At 37.5% G+C, this 14,406-nt stretch overlaps 1 protein-coding gene across 6 annotated transcripts in view; it reads left to right on the top strand.

Moving 5' to 3' along the window:
- NME7 (NME/NM23 family member 7) overlaps nt 1-14,406 on the top strand; it is a 240,766-nt gene that overhangs the window by 36,361 nt on the left and 189,999 nt on the right. For 5 of the 6 annotated variants that reach the window (XM_026509426.4, XM_044387944.3, XM_044387943.3 and 2 more), the window contains exons 2-3: nt 7,488-7,595; nt 8,365-8,531. In XM_026509426.4, coding sequence (XP_026365211.2) covers nt 7,488-7,595; nt 8,365-8,531 — 275 coding nt within the window. Of the gene's footprint in view, nt 1-3,836; nt 3,856-7,487; nt 7,596-8,364; nt 8,532-14,406 lie in introns of those variants that run through there. The other variant, XM_057315670.1, reaches the window with a different exon arrangement.

Raw genomic sequence — 14,406 nt, 5'->3', positions numbered from 1 at the left:
CGACTGCACTGGGGAATGACTCATACCGGAATGCATTTGAATAGATGCAATTTTCATATGCTACATTTTAAAATGACATTTTCCTTTTTTAGGTGTAACAAAATAAGTTTGGAAAAAACAATCAGGGGTTTTTCTACATTTGAAAAAGCATGCCATCAAAGGGAAATTAAAAATAAAAATTGTAAAGCACTGTGTAGAACCTTCTGATAAATAGTCAGATAAGCAGCGTAGAATGGATTTTAAGTAAAAAATTAAATGGCTTATCTTAACTGAGTCAACTGTGACGTAGTAGAAGAACAATAAATTCAGAGCCAGGAGTTCTAGTTCCTAGAAATTGCTCCATTGGCTGCTAGATTATAAGGACCATGAAGACAAGGGTGAGGTTTGTTTCTCATCGGTGTTGTCATATCTTGACGTATCTGAGTACCTGGCATAGTACATAGAACATGGCAAGTGCTCAAGTTGTTGAAGAAATGAATTGATGGATGGGAATCAGATAATGTACAAAGTCTGATGGCCTCATGTTATGCTTTTCAGTGTGCAAATCGCGAGGCCTGCTGAAACTTGGGATATTTCCTTCACGTTCACGTTATACCCTTTGCTTGTTTGTTTTGGTCTCTGTTTGTTTCTTTGTCTTCATATTCTGATTTTATAGCGTGGTAAATAGAAGAGAACTCGAAAGGTTCTAGATGATATATGAAGAACGGTCTACTGACAAATAATCTTTGTCGGGTGTTTAGGTAATTAAACTCTTACTAAAGAGAAAAAAAACCAGCTTCAGTTTTTCAGTATAATTAAAAATTAAACTATAAAGAAAACTACAAGTTAGAAAACAATTCAACCCCTCTTGACCTTAAACAATAACAAAAAATACAAGTATCAAACGGGGTAAAACAGTTCAGAACGGTGTAAATTGAAAAGCAGCCTCCCCAACCCCCCTCCGTACCCCCCGGCACTCCACACACTCTCCAGTGGCAGCTACTTCTGACATATTCTTGAATGTCCTTCTGGAAAATTATTCCCTACCTATACTAGGATTTTAAATGGAGTCTTAAAGATCTGGATCATCATCACCCGAGTTCCTTGGCAGTGAAAATGCTGATTATGTTGTTCAGTGCTGATTGTTCGGATTAACACTGAGTACCGTTTCCCCGCTGGGCATCAGACTTAGCTGTTGTTTACATGACCATCGGCATGTTGTTTCTCACTGTTTGCCATCTTGCAAACCACTGTGCTTCCTGCTACCGAACCTCTATATGGCTGTTCGCTCCTTCCACCCGCTCCCCGCCCCCCAGGCAGCATATGAAAGCTTCTGTTCCATTTTATTGGCTTTCTTCTTTGCTTTTTGGCTATAATGTGTGTAGGGGAGGAAAAAGTTTTCCTTGACCCTTGAGGGTCCCTGGCTGTGTCTGAAAACTGACAAAGATTAATGGGAGCAAAGCATACCAACTTATTTAAGTTTTATGTGACATGGGAGCCTTCATAAAGAAACGAGGACCTTAAGAAACAGCCCTGGGTATTTTTAGCTGGGTTTAATGAAGAAATGTGGAGAAATGGAGAAATGTGACAGACTAAAGAGTATGAGGTAAGTGTGGTAAACTGGAAGAAACTTAGCAAGGCCTGTTTGTTGGGATTTTTTTCCCTGTGTTCCTTTGTCCTGCGAGATAAGGATGCTTCTTTCTTCTGGGAAGTTACCTCTCACACGAGGACGTTATAACCTGTTTCAGAGAAGAGGCTTGGGTAAAGGTCAAAGTGACCTTCCTGCTTCTGCTGTTTTCTCAAACTCCTTCAGGATAAAATATTCAACATACACTAGGTGCCAGATTTTGGGAGTAGTGTGCCCTGAACCTCATCGTGTAGATAGCTGCTTACAATAGTAAAAAAAAAAAAAAAAAGTAGATGGCACATTAGTGATTAGTTATGAAATTGAAACAAAGTGTGCTTGAGTATGAGGGATCCTCTGTCTTTTTTTTTTTAAATATTTTATTTATTTACTTGAGAGAGAGAGACAGCCCACGGGCGAGAGCGCACAGGCTGGGGGAGCCGCAGAGGGAGAGGGAGAAGCAGACTTCCTGCTGACCAGGGAGCCCGATGTGGGGCTCGATCTCATGACCCTTAGATCATGAACTGAGCCGAAGGCAGCCGCTTAACCAACTGAGCCACCCAGGCGCCCCATGGGATCCTCTGTCTGACTGTGTATAAATTATATTTAAAATGTTCAGAGGAAGGAAAAGGATTTGGCTACTTTAAGAAAAGTCTCTTTGTGCTCTAGTAAGCCAGTATCTGATGGCAGCTGAGGCCTTCACTGTCCCTGCAGCCATGTCATGACATTCCCGTCAGATCTGGGGCCAGAAAATGGGCTGTCCTTTTGTGCTGCTTCAGCCTTAGTTTCTCCCTCTCCGGTCGGCCCTGGAAGTGTGGTATCATGGAGATAGCTGAGTCCCAGCAAGTGTCGTTTCCTGACTTGATGGAAGTCATAGATATTCACCGGGCCTCCGTTTCTTTATCCATGAAATGAAGGGTTCAAACAAAATGATTTTCAGTTTTGACATCATTATCATTTTAATGAATCACATTATTTAATGAATCACATTCTTTGCTAGGCTTTGCTCAATTTAGCTGAATTCAGAGTAAAGTTTTTTTTAAATTTCAAAGGTGGCTTTGGGGAGGGGTGTGGGTGTGGGTGTGTGTATATCAGGCAGTGAGGGGAAAGGCTAGCCTGAATGGGACATTCAGAGGTACCACTGTTGGTGCCAAGTCCAGAAGTACCATCGCTACACCTCTAGACATCTTTGACTCTAGGAAGGAACCAGTGTTTCTACTACAAAGATAAATCAGAAAGTTAAGTTTAAATCACATTTAAATACAATTTGTACTTGGCACAGTTGGCCTTTTCTCAGAGAGGAAACGGTACTTGCTTGAGAGTTAGTTTCCTCATCTAAATAGAAATTTTGTGATTATTCTTACATAGTTTTAAGCAATCTTGTGATAAATCACAGTTATAAATGAAGGAACGGGTTAATTTTTCAAGAGAATATGAAGGATGTTTCTTCTTTGTATGTGGATGCTGTTGTGAAACTCTAGGTTAGAATCCAAGAGGTCCGATTGAAGAGCTTAAGCAGTTTTGAAATCTTGTGGACACAGTTTCTGTCTCTTTTTATGTGCGATGCTTATTAATCAGAGATTTAGTTAAGGGCCGTGTAGTGTTGCAAACTCTCTCTTCCGCATCTTATTAGGTGATTGTTCTGAGGGAATTTTTAAAGATAACACAACTCTATTCCTTTCCCATTGAAGTATAACCTTTCGTTATCTGTTGACTTTTTTTTCCCCTTTACCATAGAAAAAGAATTGCTTTTATTATTTTTCTTTAGAGCTTATGACTACATTAGAATAACTAATGCCCACAGCGAAAAATGATTTTCAAGCAGCAATTCATGGGCAACACAGAATATAATTTCTGTGATTTCCTAGATAACTGCTGTGTTATAACATTTTTTGGTATTTTACACGCTTCACTGGCTTGAGTTTTTAGGACTTTGGAATTGGAATGTAATTGAAGAGCAGTAGTGTTAAATGTGTTTGATGTCACAGGGAGTGAGATGATTCTCTTATTGCATTTCATAATAATCCATTTCCCTTCTCCTAGATGGTTGTTAAAAGCCACAAAACTTGACCCTGTTTAGAATTATTTAGTTTTACATGGGAGAGTAGTTAAATAACTCAGTGCATCATTGGATTAGACCCATTGAATGGATACTTTCTTTAATAGTGACTTTTGTGTCATTTTTTTTATAGGCAGTACAATTTAATGGGACAAAGCATGGACTTCAGTCCTTCACAGTCTGAAGGACTAAGGTTTGAATTCTGACTTATTTCTTTGCTGTGTAATCTTGGACCAGTGTTCTAATTTTTCGAGCTTTACTGTCCTTGTCCATGAAATAGGGATACTACCTACATTGTCTCTTGTGAGAATGAAATGGGATCATGTCAAGAGCCTGCCACTTAGTCGGTACTCTAAGAAATGAATGACATTAATCATGACAATAACAATAATTTTTAGAGTTTAAATGTCACGGATTTATTAAACATTCTGATACATGCTTTTCCATTGTCTGAGGAGTAGGAGAGGGAGAAGATTCGTTCTAATAGAATAGAGGGTGAAAAACTGAACAGAACATCCCTGATTTGTTTATCTACTATTTTAAGAGAGATTCTTATTCACCGATATTCGTTGAAATTTGAGAATAGGCTGAGCAACCGATGTAGGAGATATTTTCTTTGCTTCACATAATTTGAAGAACACTGTCTACTTTTTACACCCTTTATATTCTTTTTGACATGCATCTGAATTCTCTGTATTTTAAATCCCACAAGACATTATTATTATTTTGCATGCATATTGTTTATTTAGATTTACCCAGATATCCACTCTTTTTCAGCCCTGATTTCAACTCCTTGAATTATCTGGTATCATTTTCCTTTTATCTTTGGAACTGCTTTAGAATTTCTTTTAATGCAGGTACCCTGGTAATACATTTTCTCTTTTTGCTTATTTGAAATGTCTTTATTTCAGCTTTATCTTTTGGAGGGAATTTTTTTGCTAGTTAGAGAATGCTATGTTAGAGTTATTTTTAATTCTTGAATTTCCACTTGACTTAAAAAAATAGATGCTGGCTCTCTGGTGAAATTCTTCATCTTGATATATTTTTTTATACCTGTCTTTGTTATTTTGAAGCCTTTTTCGGATAATAAGTAGGCTATTCGTGGATCTCTTTCTATTGTCTGTTTTTTCTTTTGGTTCTCTGTCTTGGTATATCTGGTAGTCTATTATTGAGGTTGAGGAGAGGCAGGGAGCCAGAATGGGGGAAATGTCACCTCAGTATGGTCAAGGACTAAGGGTTGAGTGAACACAAAGCTGGAAAACTTTGTTAGGGTCAGTTTACCCTTTGGTTTACCCATGCTTCTAGAGTGTAATACTTCAGGGATCACGACAGAAAGGTCAGAGCATGTACCAGAGATCACCTCTTTAGTGGCTTTGGACTCTTATTTTTCTCTCCCCATGCTGTGAGGCTCCTGAAGGCTGCACAGAACAAGCACAGGTTTGAACTCACTTCTCTATAATGTCCTTCTCTCCAGAATCTTCGTCCCTCAAACCTTGGCTGCTTTTAGCAGCCCCATAGTCCAGTTTTTGTCTTCATATCCCTGTGACATTGTCAAAAGCTCTCTGCCTCTTGGCAGCTTTCCCCTGCCAGCTTCTTAAGCTTTTCAGTCTCTTGTCCAGGTTGACGTAAGACTCAATGCGTGTACTCAGGTAAAAGCAGCACAAAGAATGTTGGGCTACCTCAGGAAGCTTCCTGCCTTTCTAGATCTGGGTTCATCAAGCCCTGGTTGCCTTAAAGGCTCTCCAGGGTCTCAGACAGACTTTTTTCATATCCCAGTTTTCTAAATGTTCTTGCCTTGGTTTGCAAGAACTGTAAGCTACTTTGTCAGTCAGGAACCGTAGTTCCTCCATTTATTTTCTTTTCTGTATAGTGTATTGTGCAAAATCCTATTACCTGCCTCAGAATTAAGGAGTGTGACTCGTTAGTTTTGTGGTTAGGCTGGCTGGATAAATAGAAGTGCCAAATTTCTTTGGTTTTTCATTTACCTCAGTATCATACCCTCTTACCTTCACTTAGATGTATCACCATCTCTTCCGTTTTATAGTTTTATTTATTTAGTGAAGACAATATTTCAGTGATGTCTTTCAGTGAATGAATATTTTAATATAGACAGTAAAAAAATTTAATAAGCTACTAATTTTCAATTTTTTTTTAAAGATTTTATTTATTTATTTGACAGAGATAGAGACAGCCAGTGAGAGAGGAAACACAAGCAGGGGGAGTGGGAGAGGGAGAAGCAGGCTCATAGCAGAGGAGCCTGATGTGGGGCTCAATCCCATAACGCCGGGATCACGCCCTGAGCCGAAGGCAGACGCTTAACGACTGTGCCACCCAGGCGCCCCTAATTTTCAATTTTATATTAGAAGTAGTCTATAGTACCAGAATGCATGGTGAAGCCTAAACCTTAAAAAGCTGTATTTGTAAGAATGTGAAAAAAATGTGTGAAGAAAGGCCTTCACAAATGTCATGGTATGTCTCTTACTGCACCTTTATTTTCTCTTGACTAATAAGCATTATTTAAATGTGTATTTTTGGATGATTGTGGGAAAAATAAAATAGTGTCTTAAAACTATCTACAGTACAGTTTATGAGTATAATCATAAGCATAACTAGACATACAACTTCTACCATTAGAATTTATAAGTGAATTATTGGCATAAAAGGATCCTATCCATATACTCTAGAGAATCAGGTGTTAAATTTAGAATTAAAACTCCTAAATTCCTTTCTTCTTCATATGTCCTATATGTCCTCCTTTGCTTATTGTAATGAAGGACCTTTGGGGCCAAGCTATTTGTAACAACATGTGATTGGAAGTCCTGCTGAATAATCAAGGAAAGATCGATCTTTGACTTATGTTTTGCATTTTCTCCTGTGTGATAGGTGTAAGAATGCACCTCACAGACCTCCAGCTAGAGGGAGCTTCAATGACCAAGGGCCCCAGCTACTGTGCTCTGAAATCCCGGGCTGCTCTTGCACTGGAGACATGCTTCCCAAGGGCTGCTCCTAGCGGGTGCCTGAGAGGAGCAGGGAGACTAAAGCAGGCTGGCGCCCTGGAGGTCAAGGAACTCTTGAGCTCTTGAGGGCTCACTGGCTCCAGTGCTGCCTGCTGGTCTTGCTCAGATCGTACAGCAGTCCAGGATGATGGCTCCCTTCTCTCTCTCCTTCCTTCGGGTCTGATTTGTCTTACCGTCCGGATCCCTCCCTGTTTTCTCTTATAGGAATTTCCCTTACAGGAATAGAATTCTGGCACGTTTAATCCTGTCACAGTGTCTGCTTCTAGGGAACACACAAATTCTATAACACACAATTTCTATAACAAAATACTATCATGTGAAATTACTAAGGAGAAAAAAGATGTTTACTCTAACTTTAATGATGACAGTATTCTCAAACGGCTGGATTCTTAAATTTGGGAAGGTTAAAACTTCATGTAATTGAGAGCTAGCCTCTCAGTTTTTTTTCTCATAGCAGTTTATTGTCTGTTTATATGTAAATTTGCTTTCAGAAGGCTGAATTACTACAGTAGACAGATCAGGAGCTCATGTTCAAAAAAACTCAATTTACTCAGGGTGATTGGATGGGTTAGGTATTAAGCAGTTTGTAAGTCATCTTTGAGATAACTAAGGATATTTAATGAGAAAGTAGAAGGAAATATTTCTAAGGGTATGTTGATAAGTAATATATTGTTGAAAGCAGCATAATAAATAAGTAGTAACAGATTTATTTATTACAAATATTTGGTAAATCTTGCTTTCAACTTATGATTTATACAAGAGTGCTTATATTTTATATGTTAATGTTAAAATTCTTCTTTCTTTGCAGAATCATGGTGAAAGATTTGTTTTCATTGCAGAGTGGTATGATCCAAATGCTTCACTTTTTCGACGTTACGAACTTCTGTTTTACCCAGGGGATGGGTCTGTTGAAATGGTAAATGAGCCTTTTTTTCTTCCTTAAAAGTTAGCAAAGGGAGTGAAGGTGAGAATTGGGAGAAGAATATTATAGCTTTCTATATAGTTGCTCTTGAAAATATATATATATATTTCTTCTTTTTTTAATGGGAATTCTTTTTTGGGGGGTTATAATTCCAATATAAGAGATAACTTTGTGCCTTTATCTTTAATGTCAAATAGTAATTAATATTTTTTGGTTGGAAAACTGAAGTGGGATTATTCATGTTTTAGATTAGGCAATAGTCAATAAGTGAATGTTACAGATGAAGATTATCATGGTCCTAAGTATGTCGCCATTATTGAAAGCTGTTATCTCTACAACAAGTCAAATTGAAGAAGATCAGATTAAGAGAGTTCCACTTATTTCTTGTGTCTCTTTATTTGCAACCATCTTACAGGTAGATCTCTTTGGTATTGGCTTTCTGTGTAGGCAAGAAAACAGAAATTTGGAATTTTTCTGGGATTTCATAAGCACTAATTTGCTGAAATGATTTGGCAATAAACAAATCTTTCTGTTCATGGTTTTTTAAAGTATTAAATTTGTAATAAGTTTTTGTGTTATTACTGGATTGGACTAGGAAATACAGAAGTTATAAAAGAAACTATGATTTGTATTTGTAACAAAAATGAAATAAAGTAAGCTATGTTTAATAAAGCAGAATTAAGAATCATTTCTAATTTATAGTAAGATTAACGTTGTCTATTGATAGTTATTTGTCTTATTGTGTTGTTGTTTTTGGTTCTAGCATGATGTAAAGAATCATCGCACCTTTTTAAAGCGGACCAAATATGATGATCTTCACTTGGAAGATTTATTTATAGGCAACAAAGTGAATATCTTTTCTCGACAACTGGTGCTGATTGACTATGGGGATCAATACACAGCTCGACAACTGGGCAGTAGGAAAGAAAAGTAAGAAAAGCTTTTCTTCATTCCTAAAACATTATATATGTCTTGGTACCAAATTCTAATTTCTTGTTTCTATCTTATGTTTTTACAGCATAGATGCTTTTCCAATTCAGTGACCCAATTCAGTGTTACGACATTTTTGGGATTTTGAGGAGTAGTTTCAGCGATTTGCTCTTCATTCAGATAACAGAGAGGCCCATAGTCTTAGGCAATGATTATCTTCTGGAGGAAAAAATCTAAACTTTTTATATGCCCTCATCTTACTTCATAACATGCATTTAACTGGGAACTGAGCATGTTGGAACAGAAATAGTATTGGTGTATAGAATAAACCTGGTTTATGCGGAAAAAATAGTGAGTGGCAGAGCAGGGAAGGCCCTGTGAAGGTATCTGAGCTGGATCCTGAAAGGTAAATTGGAGTTTTACCCAGTTAGATCAAGAGCAGGGAATGCTGGTCATGGGAATACGTATAAGCAGAGGTTCAATGGCAGGAAGTTGTATGTTGTGTGCGGGGAAGAGCCCATTGTTCTGTTTGACTGACTTGGTGGTTAAGATTTTTTTAAAACTTTGATTAGTAAAATAGCCTGAATCAGGACGGTAGCAGTTGGTATGAAGAGGAAGAAATGTACAAGATTAATAGAAGTAGAATAGTAGTAATGGTCAGCACTCAGTGACGGCTAGCTATTATTATATCAGGCATGGTGTTAAAATGATCTGTATGGGTTATTTGAGTCCTGTGACAACCTAATAAAAAAGGTGCTATTATGATTAGCTCCACTTTGCAGATGGGGGAGTTGAGGCTTGGAGGAGATGTTAAGTAGCTTGCTGAAGGGCAAGAGGAGGGACAAGATAAGCCCACAGTCCAGTGTGAGTTAAGAATGGGAGGATTTGATCACAGGAGAATGGGGAGGACCTGGAAAATGGTTGCCCTCTTTCTGCCTCAATCCATTTGCATGTCATCTGGCACCTAGCACATCTCCTTACACGGGGCAAGTGCCTTATCTGTGTTAGCCGAATGAATCAATGGATAACAATTTAAAACTCATTATCTGCTGTTGCCTTTTTAAAAAATTTCCTCCGTTTACAAATGATGACCTTTGAACTAGTCGATGAAGATGTTTTTGTGTAGATTGTTTGTAATGAATGTTGTCTATTCTTGAGCTTTTTACACAGACATAATATATGTCTGATAAATATTGACTGATCAAGTGAAGAAAGAATGACTGCTACAAAAACAACAAAAAAGTGACATAGTTATGATACACAGAAACTTACCTGTCTTGTTCACAACTGTATCCCTAAAGAGCATTATTATGATGCCCCAAACAGTAAACTAATCACAGGGAATGCCCCACAAAAATGTGTTGAATGAATGATTGAATTAATGAGCGAGTTTACATCACTGAAGATAGTTCTGTCAGGAGGAAGAGCTGGTGGCTGGCTGGCCTCTCCAGCTCTCCCTTCCCGCCCACTGCATGTGATTCCACCTGTGAGGCTGAGAAGCTGCAGCGCGGTACCTTCCAGAAGCTGTGGCGCTGTTTGTCAGAGCTGCATGTGTCATCCTGACTTTTCCTCAGTTCCGATTTAGAAGAGAGACGGAATGTTGGAGATGCAGCTGAAAATCAGGCTATACTGAAAACAATCACTTTTTACTAATGTTTTTCTTCTGAATGTCAATTTTCAATATTACTAAGGTGGAGTTTTAATTTTCAATCTCTACACTTACAAGTTTGCGACCTTCTGAGGCTAGAATGACTGTATTTGAATGGAAATTTCACTTTTGTCATCTCTGTTGGTTTCGGTTTCTGTGGCTTATATATTGTATTGTTTTGGGAGATTCCTTGCATTATGGAGTGATTATAAGTAAAAGGAGGGACCACTGGTGGAAGGGAATGCTATCTATATAAAAAGCTCCAAATACCATTCAATTTGATAGGAAAAAAAAAAAATCTGCCCAACTGTCTTTTGAGGTCTACTACCAAAATAACTAGCTGATTATGTAATATCTGAATAACTCCAGTAGTAATATTCTTTCTGTGACTTCTTTACAAGCCTCTTGTAGCCCTTTTTTACAAGTTCTTTATAATTCTCAAGGTGGTTTGGTGCTCATTGTGAATATTAGTACACAGGTGGTGATGGTTCAGAGGAGTGGTGAATGCCTCATAAAAAAAGAGACCACTTCCAGAATAACTCTGAAATGGGGGGAAAATTTTGAATATTAGATAAATAGGAATCTCTCATGAGATCTAATGGTGAAAGTCTGTGGGATTGAGGAAACATCTACCATAATTCTTTCATTTGCAAGTAATAAATATTTATAGCTTTAATTTTTTTGAGCATACGCTACGTGCAGAGCGCTGTGATGGGCACTCTTCATATGAGTCTCAGTTCAAGACTACTTTAAGTTTTCATTTAAACTAGCAAAAGTAAATGAATTAGGGAGACAGGGTTAATAGTATGACCCAATCAAAATAAACAATAAAGCCTGTAGCAATTATAATTTGTATATAGATATGTAAATTCTACTTGTTTTTAGAGAGGGTGGTGGCAGGGCAGAGGGAGAGAGAGAATCTCAAGCAGACTCCATGCTGAGTGTGGAGCCCGACCTCATGACCCTGAGATCATGACCTGAACCGAAATCAAGAATTGGATGCTTAACCAACTGAGCCAACCAGGCGCCCCAATATATTAATTCTATTTGTCTAAAGTGAATGTCATTGTTTCTGTTTTATAGAACAGTTAAGTAACTTGGCCACAGTCACAGAGCTAGAAAGTCAAGGGAACCAGTTAACCTTGTTGCCTTTGACTCAAACTTATTCACTATTAAGCTTCTAATTAATATGTTGGTAAATATTGTTGAATGGGACTGATTCCAAAAGAGGAGGAACCAAATTAAATATTTGGGGTTTATAAATATAATTAATGAACACATATACAGTGTTGTATTTTTACTGACTTAAACTGTTCCACCATTTTCTCTCTCTTTTTTTTTCACCATTTTCTCTTTTGAATCTTTCTTGACTGCATGTGGGCTAGTAAAGCCAGCAACCATTTGGCTGATTTACATAAACTTCAGAATTCAAATTTAAAAAATGTAGTTTCATTTAAATGACCAAAAAGGTAGGCATATGGGGATATACATGTATGTCTATCATGATCCTATAGAAATAACCTGTATGTAATAATTATAACTTAGTCTTGTTCTCAGCGTGTATGGTATCAAGGATAATTTATGAATTCAAGACATCCTTGTTATATTCCTCATACTCAACTCCTTTACACAAGAAAGAAATAGTAGGAGGGAAAAGTAAAATTGATCTCTTTGGTGCCTATCAGCTAATTTTGAGGCAGTTATGCAGATAATTCAGCTCTCAAACCAATCTTGGCTTTCCAGTTCCCTTAGACTGTAGACATATGACATTTGACACACATTTCTACTTCTCCCTCTGCTTACTGTTGTGTATTTCTTCAGTTGTTTTTGTGAACCTAATGACTTATTATTATTGTCCTGTATAATCAGTTAACAATTAGACTTCACCACTTTTGGCCTTTTAGTAGTAGTATTTTTTACCTCAGACATTCTGTTTGGGATTATTTTACTTTTGCTTAAATTAGAATTTCCCTTATAGTGTGTTCACTGATAGAGAACTCTTTCAGCTGAAAATGTCCTTATTTCACTTACATTCTTGAAACTGCCCACTTATCTATGTCTTTTTTTGTTTGTTTGTTTGTTTTTGTTTCTGTGTGCTTTATTCTGAATTTGTTCAAAATTCTTTCATTAGTTGCATCTGGTCCTCTGTCAAACCATTTGGTTCTTATTTTCATTTTGGTATTTTTATCACTAGCTATTTTAGTAGCTTCTTTTTCAAATCGAAGTATCCATTGTTGATAGCTTAGACTTTCCTGTTGCCTTCAGTTGTTCCTGTAGCCATAGTTTTCATGGTCATGTTACAGTCTACGTCTGACAGTTCCAATAGCTGAACTATTTGTGGGTCTACCTGCTTTGTGCTGTGTCTTCTGGTTCTCCCTCACGTTGGTCTTTTTTACTTTTGTGTGTTTGTGTGTGTGTGTGTGTATCTTTTTGTGGTGATGATTGTCATGTGTCTGGATGTATGTGGATGTGTATATGTGTGTGATATATGTGTATATGTATTTTTATATGAATTATTTGAGGTACAGGACGAAGTTACCTACTAGGGTAGAATTGTGTTTGCTTCTGAGTGTTGCCTGGAGGCATTTGCAATATGGATGATCATTACCCAAGTGGAAAATCGGAAGTTCCCAGACTACCTAAGTGATGTGACTTTATGCTGCCAGACCATGCAAGGCCTGGTTCTTTCTGATTCACCCTTAGGGTGTAGCCTTTGGTCCTAAGTTATTAGAGAGAGAATCCTTTGTTGGGTTCTGTTCCCCTTTCCTGGTGATGTGGTACAGATTAAAGTTCAGATTAGCCAGACAAAGGCGATGCTGGCAAGGTCGACACAACATTCATTCTCATTTTTCTGGGTCTCTTTTTCTTTCACTTTTGTACTCAATAATTGTTGAGTGTCTAGTCAATTTATTTTTGCTTTAAAAATATTTTAAATATTCTTATCCACTGTTTTTAGTTTTCAGGGGAAGCATTGCTCTGAATAACTTTGCCTTGTTGCCAGTTGAAAGCTCTGGCTCAGTGAGGTTTTCTCCAAACCACAGGTGCCTCATCTGAGACTATTTTCCTAATTTCCTTGGGGCAAACACATGCTTCACACTTGTAAGGAAAACGTAAAAGAAGCCACAGATTTGGCTTTGGGTTATTGTTTTAGAATGGTTTTTTTTTTTTTTATATGCTTAAGGCCAATATGCATAACTTTTGAAATATTTACATGAATTAATATTGATTAAAGTTTACAAATCATTCCTTTAGGTGGATAACATTCGAAGAGTCTATAGCACTATAGTGCTGTCTAGGATGTTGGTTATACAGCATCTTTATCCTGGACATATTTGCTGCAATTTTTGCCCGGAGCCTGTTGGTGTATGGAGAACATATTTTTTTGCATGGCCCTGTGAAAACTGTTATTTTGCAGAATTCTGTGTTCTGAGTCTGGCAAAGGCTGGCCAAACTATTTTCTCCCTCTCCATTGCTAAGAAGTTGTAAAAGAGCGTATATATATTATATATATATATATATGTATATATATATGAATTATAATATATAGTGGATATATATAATATATATATTATATAATATATATAATTCATATATATATAATTCATATATATAATTCATATATAAATATATATATATAATTCAAGACATCCCTGTTATATTCCTCATACGCAACTCCTTTACACAAGAAAGAAATAGTATATTTCATATATATATATATGTATATATATATGTTTTCTTTTGGGAGCATCTCCTGCTGCATCCTATAGTGCTTGCTCAATGCCAGGTGAGAGGATGACTATGTGGTAGATCCTCACAGCGGGATCCATGTCCTTGTCTAGTCCCTTCTCACGTTGACTCTGGACTTAACCATGTGACTTGCATTGGCCAAAGGGACATCAGCAAATGTGTCTCAAGGGGATGCTTGATAAGTGTTTGCACATTGGACTCCATGTGGCTGTCTATGAAGAAGCCTGGTGTGACCGCCTGAGGATGAGAGGCCACAAGGAAAAAGAAGCCTAGCTGTCCCAGCTGACCTGCTAGCCACACACAGCTGTCCTGGTGAAACCACTACCCAGCTACCTACAGAGTCTTGACAAATTGTTGTTTCAAGCCACTACATTTTGGGGTGGTCTTGTTCCTGGACAGAGAACAGGTTCTCAACTCAAGTTTGGCTGCTCGCCACTCAAAAATCAATGCTTCAGAGACAAGCGATGGTGGGAAAGAAAA

The sequence above is a fragment of the Ursus arctos genome, unplaced genomic scaffold (assembly GCF_023065955.2).
Source record: "Ursus arctos isolate Adak ecotype North America unplaced genomic scaffold, UrsArc2.0 scaffold_2, whole genome shotgun sequence".
NCBI lineage: Eukaryota > Metazoa > Chordata > Mammalia > Carnivora > Ursidae > Ursus > Ursus arctos.
The sequence above is the reverse complement of the archived record's forward strand: the minus strand, read 5'-3'. Positions and strand labels throughout refer to the sequence as shown.